General features: G+C 44.1%; 1 protein-coding gene across 9 annotated transcripts in view; it reads right to left on the reverse strand.

The window, feature by feature from the left end:
• Positions 1-25,000, reverse strand: part of RSU1 (Ras suppressor protein 1) — a 355,401-nt gene that overhangs the window by 298,942 nt on the left and 31,459 nt on the right. For 7 of the 9 annotated variants that reach the window (XM_019833993.2, XM_003988128.4, XM_045060945.1 and 4 more), the window contains exon 3: positions 17,135-17,185. The exons of the other annotated variants lie outside the window; for them this stretch is intronic. In XM_019833993.2, the coding sequence (XP_019689552.1) occupies positions 17,135-17,185 (51 nt within the window). The remainder of the gene's footprint in view (positions 1-17,134; positions 17,186-25,000) is intronic. 9 annotated transcript variants of the gene reach the window in all.

Genomic DNA, 25,000 nt, shown 5'->3' on the forward strand with positions numbered 1-25,000 from the left:
TTCCGTTAGAGGGAAGAAGGCTTGGTAAAGGCAAGGGAAATGCTTTCACTGGAGGAAGGGATTGTGAGGAATATGAATCAGTCTGGATTCAGACACTTGGGAGGTGGCAGCGTTCCCGATGGAAAATGCACAAGGCACAGACAGTTACTCAAGGGGACGGTTTGGGGAGGAGATAAAAGGGTGGGTTTCCATGGGAAAATTGAGGCAGCTAGAAATTAACCTCCAGAAAGTGTACTCTTGGATACCAACATGAATGCATAGAAGCCCTACCTGTACAGTTTGGCCTTAAAAGCACATTTATAGGTGTGTGGTCGGGGAGACACTTTCTGGGGAATCAACGGCATTCACGTTACATAAAGGATCGCAGAGAAGTTCACTCAGGTGCACCTGCTGAGTCGCTGGGTGCTGTCAGCTGACTCTTCTCTCCCCCACAACGTTCAGTGTGTAAGGCACAGCTCTACTGAAGACTACAGCCCTGCTAGTCAGCCCTGCTCGGGGACCTCACCCTTTTCCCCTGTGCACCCTCCAGCTACCACTAAGCTTCTCTCACCGCATTCATCTGATTAGTTTGAAGAGCAATAAAGAAAGTTAGTGCAACCAGGAGAAAATGATGATCTCAATTTAGCCACAAACCAAGAATAATGCAGCCAGAATTACTGCTGCCTTCCCCAAGTTACTCTGCCAATGCAATTAAATGCTGGTCTGAAGGTATCGCCTTTTTGACAGGATGAGAGATTATTTCACTCTCCTTGCTAAATCAGTCCAATTTAAAACCACAAATTATGCTAAATGTGATTTAGGGCTTTGTTTTGTGGACACAAACAATAACCCTACATTCAATTTACTCTACTTCTCCCAGCCTTTTGTATGCATATGAATTTTGTTGCTGAGACTCCATTCAAGCTAAAAAGGGAAAAACATTACACAGCTAATATTCTCTCTCAATTACAGAATTCCCGCCACCTGGCCGTAGCAAAAATCAGAAGACATTAACATTCAGACCTGGCTGGATGGGATAGCATCCACTCTTTCAGCCAGTATTTAGAGAATGCTTATGATGTGTATAGAGCCACACTTTTAACACCTAGCATTTCAATACGTCTGGGATTAAAGTGAGAAAGGTGATCTATTTAAAGAAAGTAAATTACAAAAGAAGTCTCAGAGTAGATAAAGGGAAACAGCTCTTGGGCTTGGAAAACTAATTCTAATGAAATTATACATAAAAAAAGAACCAGTTAACAATATGAGCTGTGCAATAACTAAATTATACACACATGCAACATGAACAAATGCAGTCTTTAGGAAAAAAATGGCACTAATACGTCACCGGTCAGAATACTCTGGTGAAATTTTTCAAGATCTCTGCCTGACACATTAGCATGAAGTATTTCAAAATGTAAGTGAATGGTCAGCATCGATAGATTCATTTTCTTTAAAGTTTATTTATTTTGAGAGACAGAGACAGAGAGAATCGCAAGCAGGCTCCGCACTGTCAGCATGGAGCCCAGAGTGGGGCTCGAACTCAGGAACCGTGAGATCATGAACTGAGCCCAAAACAAGAGTCAGATGCTTAACTGACTGAGCTACCCAGACGCCCCGATGTATTTCTAATTACGCCCTTGCAACATGCCTTTTCGTCGATCTGTTCTGTTTGTGACTGTGACCCCAGCTGAGCACAAAGTCTAGAGACAACAAGGAGCTGAGTACACAAGGGCAACAGAGGGCCGTGTGCTGTGTGGACACAGGAGTCCTGGCTGGATTGTGACCCTTTCTAAGTTCTCTTCCACCTGGCTTCAACATTCTACGATTCTCCAAAGAGCTGGATTAAGAAAATCAACAATATGGATTTAAATAATGCAACAAATGAGGTCCTCAATTAGGAAGCTCAGTCATGTAGAACTTTGCTTGTGACAGAGCACTGAGTGTCATTTTCTGTCAAAAACGGCTGCTTTGATTTTAAGACTCCAGTTGCCACGTTTGAGAGAGAGGTCCCTGACCGCTCTCAGGTGTTCCCTGGCTCCTAAACGCCACATTCTGCTTTAGTCACAGGATCAGAGGACCACTGGCAACACTCGGGCCAGAGTTTCCGCTGTATTTTAGCAAAGGTGACAAAGATATGGTCCTGCCACCCCAGGAGCTATACCCAGGGACTAGCCTCAAGTCATCTTCTGGCAGTTAACAATTCAGACTAACGAGCCCAGCAGGAGCCTCTTTTCCTTCAAGGCCTCCTAAATCTAGAACTTGAACGTTATTCTCATTTGACGTGAGAAGCATGAGCCAGCCAGACTTAGCAGTCGGCCTCTGCAGTTCTGGGACAACCCGACGAGAGTCGGCCCAAGTCCCGGGGTGGGCTCCCCAGTCAGGGCCGGAAGGGGACCTGCCTGATCTCCTACATTAACACCCCCTGCGAGGCTCCCTCTGGCAGGAAGCCTCAGAAACCACTCGCTGGACACAATGGACAGGCCAGAGCGCTCCAACTCTAATCAACAGTTGACCCAGTAGCGAGCAAGAGTCAGCTGTCTTGTGCAATGGAAAAACCTGAAGAAACGACTGTTATGGCAATCGGACCTTCACTTGAGGAGCATTTTGTTCGGGGATGTAAAATTAACAATTCCGTAACCAGTAACTTGTTTTTAAAAGCCTACTAGTTCATCCACACGATAAAAAAAGTACAGGTACACTCTGGAGCTGGGCTGTCCAAGGCGCAGTCACGACGGAAAGCAGTATGGACGTCCCTCAAAAAATTAAAACTAGAATTACCATATGATCCGACAGTTCCACTTCCGGGTATTCATCCTGAGGAAATGAAATCACTGTCTCCAGAAAATATCTGCACCCGTGTTCACTGCGGCATTAGTCACAGGGACCAAGATGCCCACCGATGCGTGGATGGACAATGAAATGGGGTGTGTGTATACACAACGCAACACCGCTCACCCATAAAAAAGGAAATCCTGCCATTTCCAGCAACATGGATGGACCTGGAAGGCATCATGCTAAGTGAAGTAAGTCAGAGAAAGACGAAAACGGTATGATCTCACTCATACGTGGAAGCTTACAACACACACACACACACACACACACACACACACAAACTCACAGAAAAAAAGAGATCAGAGTTATGGTTACCAGAGGCGGAAGATGGGTGGAGGGAAGGGAATTGGATGAAAAGTATTACAAATAAAGAAAAAAGAAATAAATTTAAATCTAGATTAGTTGCAATTAGGTACAATTAATAATTCAGTTGCCTGGTCACACAAGCCACATGACAAATGGCTGGTGGCTGCTGTTTGGACAGCACAGATAGAAAACATTCCCTTCACTGCAGAAAGTTCTAGATAATGCTGCTCTAGGGTGGGGGGGGGGTCTCAAACTTTCGATGTAATTCGAGTACATCGGAATTACTGGAAGGCTTCTGACAGCACAGATGGGGGGTGGGTAATGAAAACCACAGAGTTCCTGACTCAGTAGGCTTGGGATGGGGCCCAAGATTCTGCATTTTCAACAAGTTTCCAGGGGACGCTGATGCTGCTGGTCCAGGGACAACCACGCTTTGTTCGAAAAACTTTTAATTTACTGGGGACATCAAAATCATTAATCCAGTACGTATGTCCCTTCCTTCACGATATAATGCTAAGTAAGATCACCCAAATTAAGACTTCTCTGTCACCTCACTAAGCTACTGAGACTCTGAGTTGATGAAAAGTGGGGGAAAAAAAAAACCCACAAAAGGCAATCTAGATGGTTGATTGACCCACCCAACCTGGGGGCTATAATCCTATACTTTCCAGTCAGCTTCTGCTTCCCCAGGAAGCTAGCATCCACATCCTCAGTTCAGAGGAAAAAAGGAACACTAGAGGTCATATGGCACCCAGGCACAGCTGGGCCTGGCACACACAGAACCAGGCCCAAGAGGCGGGACTTCCTGCTTATCACTCAAAGGAACAGGAAATACACAACCCCACTAGCTTACACACGTACCCAGTTATCCTGAGCACATACAGGCAGCTAACCAGCAACGCCCTCAACACAGAAGCACCAAATGCCCCTAATGAAATCTCCAACATGAAGAACGGAGGTATCTTTCAGATTCCAAGTATCTTGGGATGGAACCCCTTCCATGGGAGCAGATGAAGTAGCACCAGAAGTAACTAAGCAGTATCTGTTAACGTGACTTCATGGGCCTCCAATCAACAGCATCCACCTTCTCAGAAGACCCCTGCCTCAAACCGTGCCCTTAAAAATCCTCACTTGTGGGGCACCTGGGTGGCTCAGTTGGTTAAGCGTCTGACTTCGGCTCAGGTCATGATCTCATAGTTTGTGAGTTCGAGCCCCGCACAGGGCTCTGTGCTCACAGCTCAGAGCCTGCAGCCTGCTTCAGATTCTGTGTCTCCTCTCTCTGCCCCTCCCCGCTCGCATTCTCTCTCTTTCTCTCTCAAATATAAACATTAAAAAAAATTTCTTTTTTAATTAAAAAAAAACAATCCTCACTCATGAGGCACCTGGGTGGCTCAGTCAGTTAAGTGTCTGACTCTTGATTTCAGCTCCAGTCATGATCTCAGGATTCGTGGGATGGAGCCCCACGTGGGGCTCTGAGCTGACAGCATGGAACCTGTTTTGGATTTTCTCTCTCCTCCCCCCTCTCTGACCCTCCCCCACTCTTTTTCTCTCTCTCAAAATAAATGAACTTAAAAAAATCCTCACTTGTAAGCTACTGGGGAGTTCAGGACTTTGGGGTATTAGCCCCCTAACTCTCTTGGGTGGCACCAGACCAACAGATAAAGCTTACTTTCTTCCACTGCAAAAACTTGGTCAGTTTTTGTTGGTCTGCTGTGCGTCGGGTGGATGAACTCTCATTTGCTTCAGTGACACCCATACAAATCTTTATGGTGCAATCAGTACTGAGGAAAAAGAACAACGTAAGAGGCAAAGTTCTGAATTCCCTAGTTCATCGAATTAAGTCACTCAGCAGCAACTTCATCATGACCAAGCGTGGTCCTATGAAGAGATGCCCCTTGCTACACTTCTGGCCGTCAAAACACGGAGAATTAAATGGAGAATGCTGGGTGGTAATGACAGCACAGACAGACCAGCTGGGGTGCAGCCAATCCGGGGGCTTCTCGAACAAAAGCATCTTGTGGCCCGAGGCAAAGAAACAAAACTGAGAAGAGTGACAGGCTCTGGGAGCAGCAGGCACCCTGCAAAACATAAGGACAGGCGCTCGCCTGTGTGCAGCCCACGGAAGGGCCGGCGGGTCAGGCATTGGTCTTTAGAGCCATATGGTTGGCACCGACAGCCGGGTCCTCTTCAGCTACAAAAGGGCAGCAATAGACCATGCACCACGTTACCACCCACGGCTGCTGGGAAGCCGGAAGCCGCTCAGAACACATGTAGGTTTTCATCATAAGCACGGGTATGAAATCCGGAGTTGTGAACCCTACCCGCCACCTTCCACCAAACTTCTGAGTACTTAGAACTACGCTGTGCCTAACTATTTTTGCAGAAACACCAGGCTTTTTTGCTTTGGGGGGTTTTATTTAATCTGGAGATTCCTACAAAGGAAAGGCACTAGGCTATAGCATGAAGGCCAAGAGGATTCGGCCTGCATGCCTCTTTGTAAAACTGAATTCAGGGCTCAGCCATTGCCTCCACATGGGAAACCAGGGAGGGACTGCCACCCGCCCCAAGGGTCCAAAGAGGGAGACTCAGAGAGGGTTCTTAATAGGAACCACTGTCCACAGGCAGGGCTAAGACCAGCACATGGCCCAGTGGTGGGTGTGCTCCTGGCCCTGCAACGGGTGAAACGCTACCAACTCGTGCCAATCTCCAGAGTGCCACTGACCCACAGGCCACACAAAGCCCAAAGACACCACCATGTGGGATAAGGCAGAGCAAAATAAATCAGACAGCACTCCTTCCCCAAACCTTTCCCCAAACCCCATATTTATATTAAAAAGAGGAGACTTGATTGCCATAACAAATGAACATGTTCGGTTAGACTTTGACATGCTTCTGCTGCTTTGTAAGATTTCTTTAACAGAGAAGGATAAGGGAAGGTGGCAGGTAGTTAAATGAGGCCAGTTATTAGATCCCTAAGATAAAGTGCTACAAGAAAGTTATTAGAAAAATTACGAAAACCATGAGAATACATCCAAAGGAGTGAGATTATTCATTCTCCGTACAGTGAGGGAAGAAAGATCACATAAGTGGCGAAAGCAAACGTTTCCTTGCCCCAGTATTGGATGAATTCAGTCCTGGTCAACTACCATCCATCCCCCTGTACTCTGAATGAGGTAAGGTGGGAAGAAACCAAAAGAACAGAAACCACATGAATATGAACTTGGGGCGTTCCTGGCCAGAGTAAAAGGACAGCCCCTTTAATCCTCGGTAACAGGGACATTCGTCTATTCCTACCACAGACAGGACGTCTAGACTCATTATATAGATGCCAATTCTTCTAGCAAATTAGGAATCACAGTCTTGAATGCCATTTTAATGATTACCTGTAAAGAAGAATCTCTTTAGTCTCGCATACAAATAATTACGCTCTTCAGAATTTTATATGCGAAAAAGGTCATTTGTATTTATAGTGATTAATGACTTTTGTTTTCTGGCCAAAAACACAAGGTGGGTAACGAACTAATTATATCTTAGCCCAAGAACGTTTAGTTCAAAAGTATACTAATGCTAACCAGCTTTACAGATTTCATGGGATTTTCCCCAAAGCAGCTATTAAAACAGTGAATTACAGTAGTTATGGGTTATTTAAAAACATAAAGTTTATGAAACAGTAAAACAGGTTCTCATTTAAAAGGATCTACATGTTCCTCAAGGTAAAAGTAAAATACCAAAATATCTACATGTCCACCCAATAAAGGCCAACATCCCCCAAACCATTATTAGCTTTACAAACGACAACAGCAATGCTACTTTCAGCTAATCAACAGTATTTACTAAGCACCACACCTAGAGGTACACATTTATTGTATCCTATCACGGGCCTCCTTAAGGTTCTGCAGCTTAAGTAATTTTACTAACCAAAAATATCCTGACTTAATTCACTGCAAAAAAAACAAACAAAAAAACCCCAAAAAACCAAACCAAAACAAAACAAAAAAACCCAAAACAAAACCCTCCTCTTTCAGCAACCTTGAGAATAATCAATTCCACAAAAATCAGGGAAGAAAAGTTACAAGCAAGCGTTACGGCAGATTTTACAGTATACAGTCAAACATGCAAAAATATATGTCCCTGGGCTATAAAAAATGCGTACGCGAGGCCAAACAAATCTCCTAGAAAGCTGACAAGCACGGATTTCTGCTCCTCTGAGGGTGCAAAATTTACTTGATTTCTGAATCTTTTATTAACTGCCCAGAGAGAACCAAGCAATGGTCTACACAATCTTGAGGAGGGCTTCCAAAGCCGGAATTCTTTTAGGAACATACCTGGGGAATTACAGTCCAGGGCTGAGACTTCACTGCCAGCAAGGCAGGATGTCAGCGAACAGCTTTAAGCAGGGAGCTGGGTGAGAGAAGCAGCACTGGCAGGAAAGGCAGTGGCATTCGATGGCCTGGAAGGGAGTGACATGTAGGGAAGGACACGCAGAGGACAGAGATTTCTCTAGAAAAAGATGCCGAAGAAGTTCTGAGACACGGTGAGAAGGAAGAGAATGTGAAAACAAAACCAAAGTTCAATCAATGCAGAAAGCAAGCTCGGTGTCATAGAAAGAGCTATTCCAGGCTCTTAAATATCGTTATATGATACACACACACACTCAATCCTCGAATATTTTTTTAAAATGTTGATTTAACTTTGAGAGAGAGAGAGAGAGAAAGACACAGAGCACAAGTAGGGGGAGGGGCAGAGAGAGAGGGAGACACAGAATCCAAAGCAGGCTCCAGGCTCTGGGCTGTCAGCATAGAGCCCGACGCGGGGCTCGAACTCACGGACCATGAGATCATGACCTGAGCCGCAGTCAGACGCTTAACCGACTGAGCCACCCAGGCGGATGCCGCTCAATCCTCGAATATTAACATGAAGAGGGAGACATCAAATTCATACACAAACACAACATGCTTTGCCAACAGTCTGTGTCTTCTTTTGCAGTTAAGAATGACTTCAGCAAGAGAGCACGCAGGGCTGCTTCTCTTCTTTCCCCATCTTACATTTCAATGCCAAGGAAGGGGGTAATTACATGAGGAAGACAGAGAGTGGGGGATAAATGCCCATGGCTAGAAAAATCCACACAACCTGCACCAGTAGCTTTGGGAAGGCCCCCTCTAAGAATAACACCTGTGCCTTTTAACTTCTGGAATTCTCCCTGCTTTTCCATCTGAATATGTTAAGATCCAGGGCCAAGCTTCCTCCTAGATGGACAGGGGTGGGATATTTAAACCGCACACCTACATCATTGGGAGGGGCAGCAGGGCAGTGGTGAGCACAGAAGCTTGGAGGCCATGAAAAGCCAGCCACCTTCCAGCTCCAGCTACTTGATGGCTCCAGGCCTGTGGCTTCTATCAGACAGGGAGTAGGACGTCAATCCATGCTAGTTCTTTGTCTCCCTTCTTCCCACGCTCTAGTCATGATGTATGTAAGGTCGGCCCTTCAGAGTCTAAGAAACTTGGGAGGGCCTTACATGTCATTTGCCACACAGTGCACGTGGTGGGACAGGCGGACTTTGTGGGGCAAGAAGAGAATTCATCTCAACTTTCTGAAGGATGAGTAAGATTTGAAGAGGGGCAGGTCCTGCAGATAAGAAACAGGTGATCAGAAAAGCATATATTCAGGCAGGAGGAAAAGGCTACAGGAAGAGTCAAAAATTAGACAAGAGGGTTCATACTAAAAATATCTGAAAAGGATGTGGATGAGTTTGCTAACTGGTGGCCAATCACATCAGAGTGGCGTTCTGTCCTAGTAGGCTGACTGGCAAAGAGAAAGAAAAATTGAAATGGGAAAGGCATTCATTCTCAAGGTTTTAAGGGAACTGAAATATGTATATACTGTGAAAATTACCAAAGGGAAATCTCACTAAAATGGACTTGGGAGGCCAGCAGGGGGGGCACACACGTCCTACCGCTTGCCAACTGTAGCCCCAAGAGGAAGAGCTGGACCTTGCACACAGATACCACTTGACCATCTCTGCCGGAGGAAGAAAGGCTTACCTCCTCCCCCTGGCAACAGACCAGCCAATGAGAGACAGTCACAACTCAGCCAATGAAAAACCACTATACTTCCAGCAACCAGTTTACGCCAACGGCTTTTTGTTTATAACAGCATCCCCAACTTCTCCCTCTCCTCCGCAGAGGAGCTGCCCCTCTCCTTTGTTCTCCCAACTTGTCTATGGTTTTGCCACAGCAAATTGCAATTCTCTGCTATTCCCGAATAAGCCCATTTTTGCTGGTAAAACAATGGGTAGTTTTATATTTAAGGTTAACAATACATATGCATTCCACTCAAGATTACAAATTCTTATTTAACAAAATGTAAATTTCAGTAGCTAAAGTAGGTGGAGCTTTTGAACATTTTTTATAAGTTATCAAAAGTGAATTTCACATTGTACTGAAAATCATCCTTTTAGGGGCGCCTGGGTGGCTCAGTCAGTTCAGCATCTGACTTCGGCTCAAGTCATGATCTCATGGTTCTGTGGGTTCGAGCCCCATGTCGGGCTCTGTGCTGACAGCTCTGAGCCTGGAGCCTGCTTTGGATTCTGTGTCTACCTCTCTCTCTGACCCTCCCCTGCTGTCACTCTGTCTCTCCCTATTAAAAATGAATAAAAGTTTTAAAAAAATTATTTAAAAAAAAGAAAGTCATCTTTTTAAAGTTTTGTACAATTTTCCAGCAAATATCTCTAAGAAATAGCACCAGTATATCTACAGTGCAAATATACTGTTATCTTTCCCCTACTCTAGGGTTTCTAAATCTGAGTTACATGCACCCCTAAAGAATTTATGGATGGTTTTTATAGGATCCACAAAACCTATGTGCATTTTTCTAGGGGCCATTGACACAGTTTCACCCTATTAAAAAAGGCTGGTGAGTTATGAAATATTAAGAACGTCTGTAAAGAATATATACACCAATGAAATGTACCTCCTAGAATATCTTCTCCCACCCTTCTCCATAGTACACACATGAACGTGCGTGTACGCACACACACACATATTATTTAGGAGAAATAGTCAACAGATAATTTAGATATAAATTTTTGCTATTCAATCCATCGTGTTTGAGAGTCTTACTATAAATAGTAAAACGAAACGCTTTTCAAGATCAGCTTCCCCAGAGAGGCCAGTTATGATCTGCAAAAGGACAGATCCAAACTGCCCCCACATTTATTTTCTCCACAGCCTGCCACCGTTCCGAAATTCTCATAACTGAAGTCATTCCATTTAAAAGTAGACCGTGGAAGAATTAACACACTACACTTCAGCTGGCTTCCTTGTAGACTGAGTAGGACCCCAAGAGAAGAGATCCTAGAATAGGAACGTATCAGTTTGTAGTGCGGGATCAGTGGGTCACCGTCTCTGAACTAAGGACATGTTGAGAGTCAGCTTCTCCAACTTCACCCAGTGGCCTCAGAGTTGGCTGGTCCCGGACCACAGGGGCAACAGATTCTTGCGCATGATGACCCTGCAGGCTCATTTACTAACTAGAACCAAAAGGAACGACAAACTCCCAAGTGCACGTCAATTTTTTTATAGTAAACTAACCACCGGTATCGTCGGATAGATACTGTCTAATTAATAGCTGCTAGACCCCAAGATACTATGTATGTAGTTCTCCAAATCCAATCTTTCAAATGATGGCATAGTAACAAACTGATAAATGTGCACTAATTAAAAAAAATAAGCTATTGATCAAAGCCTCTGTATTATAAATACATTTATACTCTCTTAAAATGCAAACAGCAAGCTGTTTTGACATTGTCACAAGATAAATTCATGACACACAGACGATTTATTTTGCATATTCCCCCTCGATTTAATTTCATACAAGCCATGCACAAGAACTTTTGCATAAGGCATGACAAATAATCTATGGAAGAAGAACTGACTAGAGACTTCAGAACAGAAAGGTGCTGCACACTGGTGAAGGTCATTCTTATGAGTTGGGACAGTTAATTTTTCTCATTCATCTCAACAATCTACGAGCTCTGTAGAAAAGGGTTTAATTTATCAGGCTTTAAAAAAACTGCTTCATTTTCTTCAATATAATTGGATCTGCATATTCTGAGAATTACACCATTATTTTCATGTGGAAAATGCCACTTAATTCATTTATAACAACATTTACCTTTAGCTATCCTATCAATACACATATCTACATAAAATTTTAAAACATTGTATTAACCTCTACGTATTTAAAACCTTATCTTCTATAAATTATTGAAACAGCTAAAAAAAAACCCTAGCACTTCTTATTCATTATAATTTCGAATTCATACATAAGCTATAACTAATAGGAAACAGTCTGTTAAAAAAATAAAACATGTTTCGCCATAAAACTTAGGTTTACTGCCTGACTAGCCATTTCCGATGCATTAAATGACAAGATACGGTCACATTAAGGCCTCATACTGCAGGCAAAACTCCTAAAAGCTCAAGGAAAGGTTTTATAGGACAGTTCAGAGTTCAAAGTATAAAAGTGAACAGTTACATCCAGAGACCTGCACTCGTGAAAGGTTTACACAGAGCTGGCTGTTCAACGTTTACACACAGCGAAATGATATCCTCTGCACTTCTTACACAAAATGATGAGTACTTAAGCCTCAAAATGCATGAGTCATAAAATATAAAACACTATTGTCATATTCAAGGTGCTAGCAATATCCATATGTGGGTTTTGCTATAAAAATAAAATTGTTTGTAAAATTAAGAAAAGCTTCATGTTAAAAAATTATGCCCAGAAATTGTTTTATCACTGACTCAGAGTGTAATTCATTTCATAAAGCATAGTATCCTTCCCGACACAGTGGTGTTTAGTAGAAGAATCTGTTAAAGTACACACAAAATGCACATTTCCCTGAGTTTTACATGGTTGTTTTTCTCTTTTTGATTCAGATCAAACAAAGTCATTTTAATTAAAACTTCTATTAGGGAAGAAAATATTTAAAGAACTGTGATCTCTTTTAATGTCTCAGATTTGGCAGATTCGAGAAAAATAATACATGCTTATAGTCATCTGTTCAAATGTTTGGAGATTATCAAGATTAAGAATTTATTCTGTAGCTTTACATTTGAAAAAATACATGGTTATTAAAATCTGGTTACACATATACATATTTTAAACTTTCTTCCCCAGGAATAAAATCTCACATGTGCCAAATACAAAATACTACAGAAGGCGATAAAATTCTTCCGACGTAAAGAAGAAAACTTTGTAGCTTGAGAAAGAAGCCATAATAAACACTAAAAAATAGTATGTTGAGGCTGAATGATAATTATAGGAGCAAAACAAAAAAATAACATATATCCTTAGAGGGATCTACCTCAATTATGGCACAAGCTGCACCACGTAAATGGCAACAGCAACATACCCTACTGGACACAGCAGAACAGCCTGCAAAAAATTGAATCTGACAACACAAATTTGGTTTTTAATCTTTGGGCAAAAGACCTGGGGGGGAAAAAAATACATATCTCAACAGTGACCTCTGGTGGACAAGTCCTAAAATGACAGCCTCAAAATGAAATTCTAAGACTGAAAACAAGTAGAAAACAAAAAGCACTTACAAAGCTAACGTTTCCAAACCACCATAAAAACCAGGTATGAGATTATGGAGCCAAATAAAAAGACTCAGCTTACACTGACTTAAAAAGCAGAGTAATGACAAAGACAAGGACTGGAACGGAGGGACAGACGCACAGGAAACAGCCTTTGAAATCACCACTACGTTCCCTTCTTCCAAAACACGGACAGCTGGCAAGCCCTTGGGTATGTCATCTGTCTGCTCTGACTTAGCACAAAGCACAACTCATCACCTGCCAATCCATTAATCAACCAGCATTAACTGAGGGCCCACCATCTGATGTTCACCATGCTTTTGGTTACTTTTCTGAGGGTAGACACAAAACAGCATCTGATAGGGCTCCTCAGCTCAAGGAAATGATAATGCAATTACCTCAATGAAGGAATCAGTAAGTAACCTAGGCCCTTAAACATAGAAAACCACCTTTACGTGTTAGAGGAAGAGGCCCAGAAGCTGTCACATCCGTAAGAGCAAAAGGACGCCCTCCGGAGAAGTGACAGCCAAGTCCAGGGGGGCCTCTGGGGGAAGGTGTGCCCTTGCTTCCTCCTGACATCAGCGCCAGTGTTCCCACCTGTGGATTCTTAGATGCACCTGAGGGGCGCCCTCCCAGCACCTCATTCCTCAACCAAGAAGGGTCCCTATGACTAGGAACGCGATAAGGACATCAATTTCCAGGACATAAGGTAATGTTTGTTTTTTTTTAAATAAGTTTATTTATTTTGACAGAGAGCAAGAATGAGTAGGGGAGGAGCAGAGGGGGGGAGAGAAAGTCCTAAGCAGGCTTCCACACTGCCGGCGCAGGGCCTGATGCGGGGCCAAATTTCACGAAACATGAGATCACGACCTGAGCTGAAATCAAGAGCGTGGACACCAGGTGTCCCAGATAATGCTCCTCTAGGGCACTCGTAGTCCAGTAGGTGTTGCACGAACCCATGAGCAAGAAACAGAGTGTGTCGGGGGGCCACATCGACTCAAGTCCCCATCCCACTTAGTCCTGACACCGGGCAGTTTGGACACAGACTGCTTGACCTCAGGCCAGCTGTCTCCTGTCAGGACCTCCCTGTCACCTACTGTTCCCCGCTATCAATCATTACTGCTTGACACAGGCAACTGCTGGCAAGCCACCACGTGCTGGGCGACAGGTGTCAAAGTAAGAAACGAACGGTCCCCACTTTGGAGAAAACTTCTGATCTGTCTGGAGAGAGGGAATAAATATCAAGCAGAGAAAGACAAGTGGGGCCACACTGGTGTAAGGGTCTGTGAACAACAGGAGTCTGGGGAAGAGAGATTTCCCACTGCCCAGGGCAGTCAGGGGAGCCTCGGGCAGAGGATGAGGAGGCAAGTCCGCGCAGAGTGGAAGAGAAGAGGCAAGGTGGCACAGGTGCAGAGGCAGGGCCGGCCAGGGGAGAGACTGACCCCTCATCCATCTGATGCACTGGAGGAGGACACACTGGCTGGAGGAGGACAGGCCAGATGAGGGCGGGTTCTGAAAATCAGGCGAACTGCACCTTCCCCTAGGGGTGCTTGCTATCACAGCACGAATGCGGTTTCAGAAGGGGCAGCCTGGTGCCATAACCTCATCTTCGCTCTGAAACCAGTCTCCCTGGGCCACCAAGAACCTGTGCTGGGCTCCCAGCTAGCACCTCCCCGATCAGAGCAGAAGGAAAGAAGGGAAAAGACTCACTCATGGCTCTGCCTTTCCTCTGAACGCGTCAGGGAGACGCTTGCATCTAGGAGAGTTGTTTCAGGCAGGGTGAGCCCCCCGGACTCTACCAAAACCCGTCCACACTGCCCCAATTCTCCCGGCTCAAATTTAAATAGTGTTGCTGTAATCATGATGAACCTCTCATAGCGACTGGCTTGACAATTTGTATTTTTTGTGAACTCAGATAGGGAAAACTACAGAATCTTGGGCGAACGAAAGGATCATGTGACTGACCACGCCCAGCTTCCCGTGGCCTCACTTGGACCACGTGGAGAGGACCCGTCGATGTCAAAACCACCAACAGGGAAAGGAAGTCCGTCTGATGCCATACGGTCCCTGATGGCTCTGCAGACATTGACTCCAGCATCACACGGTGTCCCCAAATCGAGGTCCCGGTCTGTGCAAGCCCGTCACTCATCCGCTAAGTACACAGGTGGAAATGTCAAACAACAGCGTGACCGGCAGACTCAGAGAAAAACACAACTACTTTTGCAAGATAAGAGCGGGGCTGAGCGGTTTATCTTTCGTGTCCCACTGGCTTTAATGTAGCAATGTCAGCCAGGTCCTATTAAAAACCACAGAAAGTGAAAGACACTGATTACAATACAAAGTGACAGGAGGGTGTGCTCAGCCTCTTAGATTTCATGCATATTTATATTTCCATCAAATGGACATATTTACTATAAATACTGGAAAAACCATAGCGAAGTCATTCATTTAAATGCCAGAAAAATAGTAAAAGATGCTAATTTGACCTTAGTGGAACAGATCGAGTGTCACTGACACTGCACACAATGGCTTGAAACAGAATTTACCAAGACGATTAATTAGAGTTTACTGGATTAGGTCAAGAGTGTCTCACATGGGGGGAAAAAAAAAGAACAAAAAACAAAAAGCAGGGAAGGAAGAGATCTGAAGTCTGAATCCATTCACAGTCAGTGTTTTTAAGAGATACAATTTAACTCCATGTTTATGCCTGTCTAAATTCATCTTGTCTTAGATGCCTGGAGAAAGAAACAGATTCACCCATCTACGATTTCTGTCTTTGTGGACATGTAAAAAGAAATCAACTACAACTGAAAAAAATCTCAAAACACCTGAAAGGTTTCTTTCTTTCTTTCTTTCTTTCCTTCTTTCTTTCTTTCTTTCTTTCTTTTTATTTCTTTTTTTTTTTTTTAAAGAACAGACAAATTAATGATGTAATAGGAACAAAGCATTTAAATGTAAACTCTTTTCGCTCTATTGATGATGCAAATCTAACCACGGGAACCTTGGCAATTAGCTATTTTTATGAATTGTGCAACAGCTTCAGGAACTTCTCACGCAGTCTTGGGGAATTCAGGGGTTACACGGTCCACCCTTCGAGATAAAACTGCAGTACCCTCTAAACTAGGACCATGGTCTCAGTGGACAGCTGGACTGTTTGATTTGAAACCCATGAAAATGGCAGCATATCAGCTAGTCGGTTAAGCGTCCAACTCTTGATTTCGGCTCAGGTCATGATCTCACGGTTTGTGGGTTTGAGCCCCCATCTCAGGCTGTTCACTGACAGTGTGGAGCCTGCTTGGGATGCGCGCTCGCGCGCTCTCTCTCTCTCTCTCTCTCTCTCTCTCAAAAATAAATAAATGAACTTTAAAAAAAAAAAAAGGTCACATGAGACTTGGAGCCCTTACTTTCAGCTTCTATGACCACCATTACTCAAACGTGACCATTGTGCCACTCTGCCTTGGCCTTACAAATATGTGCTTTTTGCTGAAAAGGAACTAATCTGCCTGTTTCCTGCACATGAGGGGCCTTAACTGCCTTCTTAATTCTCAATAATCAACAGCTCAATGACAATGTCTCGAGCAGCATATAATGCACCCCCCCACACACAGGTTCACAACACAAATCCCTCAACATGACACCCAGCTCAATTTCATGGGACTCAGAAAGCTCCCTAACAAATTCTCACCACATGATTAGAGAATCATTCAAGTCTATAGGAGCTAAGGCAAGCACAAGGAAGTGACAGTCAATTAGGAATGAGAAAAGAGAGTGGCTCCCTGTCATTACAATCTTTAAAGGCACAGCTCTAAGAATAAAATGGCCCATTATCACTCACCTGAGGTATTGTCATAAAAATAGCTATCAAATGTCCTCTAGGTTAACCAGGCCATGACACCACCCACGCCCCCAGAGAATTCCTCTTGGGGACCAGACTCAAAATGTGAAAAATACAGATGCAGATTGATAGAACTTCTACAATTGTGTGGGTTCCCCCCCCCACCTTTGATCAGAGAAGAAAAGTATCACAACAGTTAATTATTCCCCTTTTCAGGAGAAGTACAGAGAAAGCCAGGAACTCTTACATTATTATTTGGTAGTACTTTTTTTTTCATGAAATACCAACGAATCTCCTGGCCGTTCAGATCGCTGTAGCACTTACCACCCCTGAATGGGACCATTTCCAGAGAAGCAATGTCATTTTGTCTTCAGTTTACACACGTTAGGCAAGAATTCTCAAAAAAGCACAAAATACAGGGCAATATGCTCATGCATCATAGTGTCACCAAAAACGATTTTAGGTTTCCCCAAATATCATCTGTCATGAGTGTCTTCAAAGGAAACAAAAGAATCTACGGTATCACAATATTACCTCAAAGTCAGAAACAGTCTAACAAACGATGAAGTTAACTCACTTGTTAGCTTGTTATGGCTGAGGACCAGTTGTGTGATGTGGGATAAGGAGACTGTAAAAAAAAAAAAAACAAACAAAAAAATCACAGTCAGTAAATGTACACGAATTATCCCCACACTCCTACAAGGTAAAGCGTTAAATTATTTTCACAGGTTGAAATGCTACCACTCACAAAAATGGAAGCAAGCCTTCATGTAACACTGTTAAATGTTAAGCCAAATTAAGAAAAGTTATACAATTAACACGGCAATTAGCACAGCAAGTTAGAGCTAACGAGATTGATGTCACAGGATCAAACATCACCAGGGCCGACTGGCTTTGCTAGGCGACCTGTTCTGCTGGCCTAGCCTGAGGCATCCAGCTCAATAACATGTGCCAGTCAGAAGAAGGGTCCCCAGAGCCTGGAGAGGCACAATGCCTTACCTGTACTCAAACGAACATCAGGGGCGCCTGGGTGGCTCAGTTAAGCGTCCGACTCTTGATTTCTGCTCAGGGCATGATCTCACGGTTCATGACTTCGAACCCCGCATCCGTGCTATCAGCACAGAGCCTGCTTGGGATTCTGTCTCTCTCTCTCTCTGCTCCTCCCCTGCTCATGTTCTCTCTCTCTTTCTCTCTCTCAAGATAAATAAACTTAAATTTTTTTTAAATCATGTGAAGACAGAAAGATCATGTCACAATAAACAGGTAGCACAGTACTTCATCTATGTCCATTGGCAACCCAGAAATTCTTCTACACACTATCAAGTGACTAATATATCAAAAAAAATTCCTCCGAAATTATTTTGGTTGATGTTGCCACGCCCCTGCACGTTGTTCGCCAGTTTCAAATAGTATTGTGAAGTTTTAAACTAAACAAGAACAGACTTGCTTAAAAGAAGGTTTTCCAACCATAAAGAAAGAAAATACACACAGATCCACCAGGAGAAAAAAAAAAAAAGTCCAAGAAGAAAAGTGACCTGCCTTCCATTTTGGGTTCTAAAGCTCCACAGGATGACCAGCATATGTTTTAAATACACATTATACGTAATAAGCAAACAGATTTAGGCATCTTTCCAATATTCTTTCTCTAAGAACATTATTATATTAATGCAGAATTTCTTCCCTAAGAAGACGACAAAACTGTTTCTCAAGCAAAGTCTTAGCATGCCTGCAAGAAAATGAATAGATCACTCCTGACCATAACTTGTGAGTATTTTTTTTTCAGTCCTCAGAAAGTTACAGGAAATTCAAAATGCAGTACAGAGACCTATGTTCCTGCCCTGAACCATTAGAGATTATGCCACAGGCCCGATGCTGCATAAGCTCGGAGGATTCGTACGATGACAACCTATGGCAAACCACAGCACAGCCACCCAGGCCGAGGACTTCCTGTCACCCGTCGGAATCGCCTAATCCTTGGCCCTCACCCATCTCCACCAAATGTCCCAATCATTTGTTCTAGAGAAAGCAATCCGGTTCACGATCCCGCTGCACGCAGCTGCCGGCCCTCTTAGGTCACCTGTCGCCTGCATTTCTCTCTCCTGGACTTTCATGAGCTTGGCAACTGTGAAGGCTGTAGGCCAAGTTATTCTACACTATGTCCTCCAGGCAGGTTTGTCATCCGTTCTTAGATTTAGGTTAAGCATCTTTGGCAGGAGCGTCGAAGAAATGCTGTGCTCTTCTTCCTATCAGGTGGCACACGATTTCAGTCTGTCCTGTCACTGATGATCTCCCCTTGATCACTTCCGCCTGCCAGGCTTCTCCACTGAAAATGTATTCTTTTCCCCTTTGTAATTAATAAAGGGGAGAAGGGGGGTGAGGAAGGGAGAGTACTTCGTGATTCACGTTTCCTGTTCCACATATTTCATGATCCCCAACCAGGATAATCCTTACCCTCACGGTACGTCTGGCAATGCCTGGAACATTTCTGATTCTAACAACCATGGCCACTAAGAACCTAAACTTTCCCATGTGGCTCTCACTGCATCCCTATTAGGACAGCACCAGTCTAAAGCAGAGGCGTCTTGAGGGCAGGGGCCAGGACGCTTCTAAGCATCCTACGAGGCACAAGGCAGCCCACTGCCTTGCAGGAATGTCCAGAGCTAAAAAACAGTGTGGGCGCTCCTGCAAAAACAGTTGGGTGGAGCAGGGTTTTAACTACTCAGGATCATCCAGTCCAAACAGTGTGGCTGTTGAGACACTGCAATGTACTTTATTTTTGTAGGGCTTTGTGATTTCCTATTGCAGTCAATGGATTATTATCTATTGTTATTATTCATGTCAGTGTTCAGATTGTCTGATTTGGCCACAGGGAGCCCATCCAAGCTGGCTGCTGTCCTTGTGACAGGTCTCCATTGCTCCCTGAGCACCTCCCTGCTTGCTGGCACAGGATATCCCGGATCATCTTGTCCTTTTTCTGCCACAGCCCTGAAATCACCATTTCTCTAATGAGCTCTGGGTCCTTTTTGTGGAAAATGGTATTTATAAGACACAATCTGAACACCAGATGTGCTCACTGCTATTTGGGGCTCAGTATTCTCAGCTCCTCTCAGTGGACAGAGCTTGCACACGCATACACATGGACATACGCATGCACGCGCGCACACACACACACACACACACACACACACACACACACAATCTATACCGATTCACTAGTCAAAAGCTTGAGTTCACAACAATACATGCAATTCTAATACAACATCATTCGGTTCATTCTAGCTTTTTCCCTTTCCATATTTGTAATTCCCTTCCCTAACATAAGCACCCTGGCTTCCATTATCTCTAACCTACTTACCATGTAATCAATAAGCCTATATATAACTGCATGAAATGGAATTCTGTTACAGCTGGGCGGGGACGGCTCTATGTGTATTTGCAGGGGGACCCGGAAATCTGGTTCTGATGCTTGGTCAAGATCGGGACAAACAGGCTAGTTAGAGATGTACAACGTTCAGCTTAAACTTGAAACCCCCAGGGTCAGCTTGTTTACACTGTTTAGGGATACGGAGGCTGATGGCTTATGCCTGGCTACGAGGTACGTGCCCAGTTGGGCATAAGAGACATTGCTGGACATTTCTGCCCAGGCTCTCCTCAAACACTGATTCCTCACTCACGTCTTGATGGTTCATAAATCTGGAGAGCAACGTCCTGAGCAACTAAGAAACGACTCTGGGAAGCAAACCCAGTGAGCCGCTCAGGCCCCAGATGTTCACCAATGCTTTCTCACACCTGGTAAGCCGTATCCTGTGCCTTTATTAACTCCTGAGGTGAAGAGCCTCTGTGGAATTGGTGTCCTTTCCACTATCCAACTCAAGAACCAATGCAGTAACCAATCTCTCCTACCTCCCTCCCTCCTTCTGGGACACCTTTGCTTTGCACTCTGCTCAGACTCCCCTGCTCACCTGTTCCTCCACAGCGACACGCTCCTTCTCCTGCTTGGGCTGGAACTTCACAGGCCAGGCTCCCCCACCTGCACAGATGCTCACCTCTCCCCGCACAGGTTCCCACACCCCGCTCTAGGCCACCAGGCCCTCCTGACCCCAACCACCTCTCTTTTTCTGTCCCACTGACTGGTTTTAGGATTGAAACATTAAGAAGGGGGAAGAGAAAGGCAATGGGGGAGGAGACGAGCATTTTCATGGTTTTTCAAAAGAGTCACGGTGGTGGCTTCTCCCACGACGTTTAAGATTTTAAACAGTGCAAAACATCTTGCACATTTTAAAAGTCAAGATTCCTTGTCCACCAATGAAGCATTCCTTGATCTGAGGTATACAGTCTGATATGGGGGGGGGGGGGGAGAAGAATCTCAAACAGCTACCCTCATACCAAACCAGATGAAAAAAATTTATAGATGTACAGGTTAAGATTACGGCCACCTTCATGTGACAGCAGGCCACAAATAACAAAGAGTACACACAACGGGGGTTTGTCTCTCACTCACTCACAGGCGATCCTGTGTGTGCTGAGCAGGAAAACATCAGGGACCTTGCTCAACCATCCCCAACACATGGCTCCCACCTCACGGTTCAAGATGGCTGCCTGAGCTAAGCCATCCAGTCTGCATCCCTCTCAGGAAGACAGAAAAAAAGAAGGCTTCCTCCTTCTGAATACTTCTAGGAAGCTGCACGTGGTACTTTGACTTGCAAGCAATTAATCACAATTTTGTAATACAGTGAGGCCTCGCTGCAAGGGAGGCAGAGAAACGTAGTCTTATGTTCCAGGTGACCTTGTGGCAGCTAAAAATCAGGGGCAGGAGGTGGGGCAAACTGAAACCAGCAGACAACGCGCAGCCTCACATACTAGCAGACCACTCCTCTTGAGCGCCACAGGAATCAATCCTGATTACAAAAGAAAATGAACAATCTCCCATCTCTTCTGTCTTAATGTTTCCTAAAATATCACAACTAATTAGAAAAAAAACTTTTTCGGCTCTTTCTCCCAGCCACCATTCACAATGGAAGGTTTAGTTAGGGAAAGCGGATTCTTTTCAATCATTTCCTCACGTCCCTTCAGCAAGCATTTAGCAGGAGAGAAAGTGACAAAGTTTACAAGCTGTTTTTTCTGGTTTAATAAAGAGAAATGCAGTTGTGGCTTCACCTGATAGCATCGCGAGGACATACTTTTTCTCTCATGCTATTGGGACAGAGCTACATGTTAAAGTAGGTGGGGGCGGGGAGGCTTGGGGGGGAATTAGAGCAGTGAAGAGCAAGCTAATAAAAGGTCTTTGAGAAAATATTTAGGGCAACAAAGGACTCCAGGCCGGGTATGCGGGGAGGGCAGTTAATTTGGACAGAATCAGAATCACAGAATCAATCACAAAGCCTGGAACAGGCAAAGACCGAGTTGCGACAAACGTATTTATACAGTCCACCACTCCCCTCCACTTGGCAATGGTGAGCTCATTGTGAGTCTTGTATAGAAACTGTGCTGTTAAAAAAGAAGGGAGAAAGGGTCTACCAAAATAGAATAGATTATTTAAAAGCACAAAAGCCGCCATGGTCAAATACATTGGGAAAATGGAAGCAGGTTGTACCCACCGACCTACCTTGCAAATCTTAATCACACACTAGGAGATCTTTCACCGTGTGAATAACATACTTTAGCGGTCCCGCTAGCCACAACCCATCAAGCACGAGCAGCACCAGAACAGGGCGAACAAACTGTTATTAAAATTCCTCAAGCAGTATTAGACTATGCCTTGCCTAGGCATTTTCAAAGCGGAATATATTTCAAAAATCAACCAGATGACTACAGAGTGTGTTGACATACACAGTTAAAGCCTGCGGTGTCTTGCCCATCATTCTGCCTCTAGCCTTTAGAAATGGCACTTGGGTGAATAATGTTCTTCAGGCCAGAACGAACAGTGGGAAACAAAATTGTTGTGAAGGAGGTATTAGTGGAGGAAAGGAGGGATGGGTGAGGTTGCTGGCACTGGACACGTGATTTATGACTATTTATTCTCCAGCCAAGAATGGAATCAGCAGGAAAATGCTCAAAAAGGAACCGGCCGGTTAAATAATTTCACAAGAAATATAATCAAGGACTCATTCGGGCACTCAGCACACTCAGAATGCTAACAGGCTCTACCTTGGACATTCTCTACGAAGTACCATCGGCTATGCGTCCTGCTGAGTCTGGGGACGTCTTGGATTATGCGGACTGCCCCTCTCGAAACTGTCCCGGTTGGGATGGCAAACTACATAGTTTCTCACTTCAGGGACACAGAACATGCCCCAAAATGCTAAAATGGAGGCTATGAAAGGAACAGCGACACAAGAGTAGCAGATTAAAAAGGACAAAAGGTAGTTGAGAAAGAGGTGTTACTTATTATGGGGTGACACATCCAAAAATGCTTTAGGGCAGAGGGTATTCCTGCAGGACCCAGCAACAGGAGGTTATGGATGCCATCCCAGGTTTCCCTGAGCAAATGGATGGAAAACAGGCAAAGTACAGGACTGGATGGGGCAGCCAGTATTTTAATGGAATCAATCCAGAAAACTCAAAGAACTAAATATTCCTAGGAAAAGAATCGTAATTTCTAGATAACACATGAAAGCAGATATTATTATTATTATTATTTATAATCAGTTTGGGGGCACCTGGGTGGCTCAGTCGGTTAAGCACCCGACTTCGGCTCAGGTCACGATCTCGCGGTTTGTGAGTTTGAATGCTGCGTTGGGCTCTGTGCTGACAGCTCAGAGCCTGGGGCCTGCTTCATATTCTGTGTCTCCCTCTCTCTCTGCCCCTCCTCCACTAGTGCTCTGTCTCACTCTGTCTCTCTCTCAAAAATAAATAAGCATTTAAAAATATATAAGAAAAAACAAAATCAGTTTGGCTTTGTCCTTCTCTCAGCATAAAGTAGGCAGCATAAGAAAAAAAACACTTGATGAGATCCACAGCACCATAAGATGACATTACAGCCTTGTTTTCAAAATAACCTAACATAACACAGTGATGGGCCCACTGGAAATTGTCTCTACGTTTTCTATTCGGCAAATGAGAAGGCAAATGTTTCCTCTGGTAGCCCTTCAGAGAAGGGACAAAGTTGTAACTTCACAGAATGGCATTTCCATCCAGAGGGAAAAAACAAAGCCAGTGTGAACCACAGGGAAGGAGACCTGAAAACACGCAATATGATATGGGACCTGAAGGATTCTGCTATCTTGCTATAGGTCAGAATGGGCCACCTCTGGATTTCAAATAAAAGGTTCTTAACTGGTGACAGAAATTGGACTGGAATTCCCAGTTTACCTCAGAGACTGCGTCCCAAAGGGAAGAAGTCAGAGAGACACTGCTATCACCAGAGGGCAAATGGTTTACCCCTTTCTGACAGTTCTTGTGGAGATAAAGACCGCCATGTTTGAAAAACTACCATACTTCTGGATATTCAAAGAGGGCGGCCTTGTTTGGCAACTCTGGGGGCATGATTCAAATTCTGTGCAATGACAGATTAGATCACAAATAGTGCCCTCCATTAATTCAATTCCCCCCAAAGTTGTAGGCCAAAAAGAATTGATTTGAACTTGAAATATAGGACGGTTCAAATGGTTTTTCCACTTTGGCTCCCCAGTAGGCTGGAACAGCCACAGCCCTAAATAACCCTGATTCGGACACTCCAAAGGGATGTGGAAGCCAGCCAGATGTCAGCATCCGAAAGCAATGCTGACCAATTTGGGTTCTGCGTCTCCATGATGCATGATTAAAATGCCTGCCTGTGTCGCATGGCTGAAATTATTTCACCCCTGGTAGTAAGATACAGATCGGATCTTCTTAAATATGCAGCTTTTGCCAATATATCAGAGTGAAGGCAGAAAATAAAATGTTCAATACTAAGATATAATACAAATATCATATTCATCAACACACCCAGAATCATAAAAACATTTTTTTCTGAATATTGCTCATAACTTAAAACCTAAAAAAAAAAAAAAAAAAATCACCAGGATATGAAAGCTTTCCCTTACTTCACAACTAATTATTGAAAGTGAGTTGAGGGGCGCCTGGGTGGCGCAGTCGGTTAAGCGTCCGACTTCAGCCAGGTCAGGATCTCGCGGTCTGTGAGTTCGAGCCCCGCGTCAGACTCTGGGCTGATGGCTCAGAGCCTGGAGACTGTTTCCGATTCTGTGTCTCCCTCTCTCTCTCTGCCCCTTCCCCCCTTCATGCTCTGTCTCTCTCTGTCCCAAAAATAAATAAACGTTGAAAAAAAAAATTAAAAAAACAAAGAAAGTGAGTTGAAAACTTTCCGGTAGCAAGGTTTTGAAGCTGCTTGACTAAATTATACTATTTGCAGATAACGGGTCTAACAACTGTAATTAAATTGCCCTTTCATTCAACAGGAAAGCAAATGAATGCACGTGACCAAAGAATTCACAGGTGTTGAGAA

The sequence above is a fragment of the Felis catus genome, chromosome B4 (genome assembly GCF_018350175.1).
Source record: "Felis catus isolate Fca126 chromosome B4, F.catus_Fca126_mat1.0, whole genome shotgun sequence".
Taxonomy (NCBI): Eukaryota; Metazoa; Chordata; class Mammalia; order Carnivora; family Felidae; genus Felis; species Felis catus.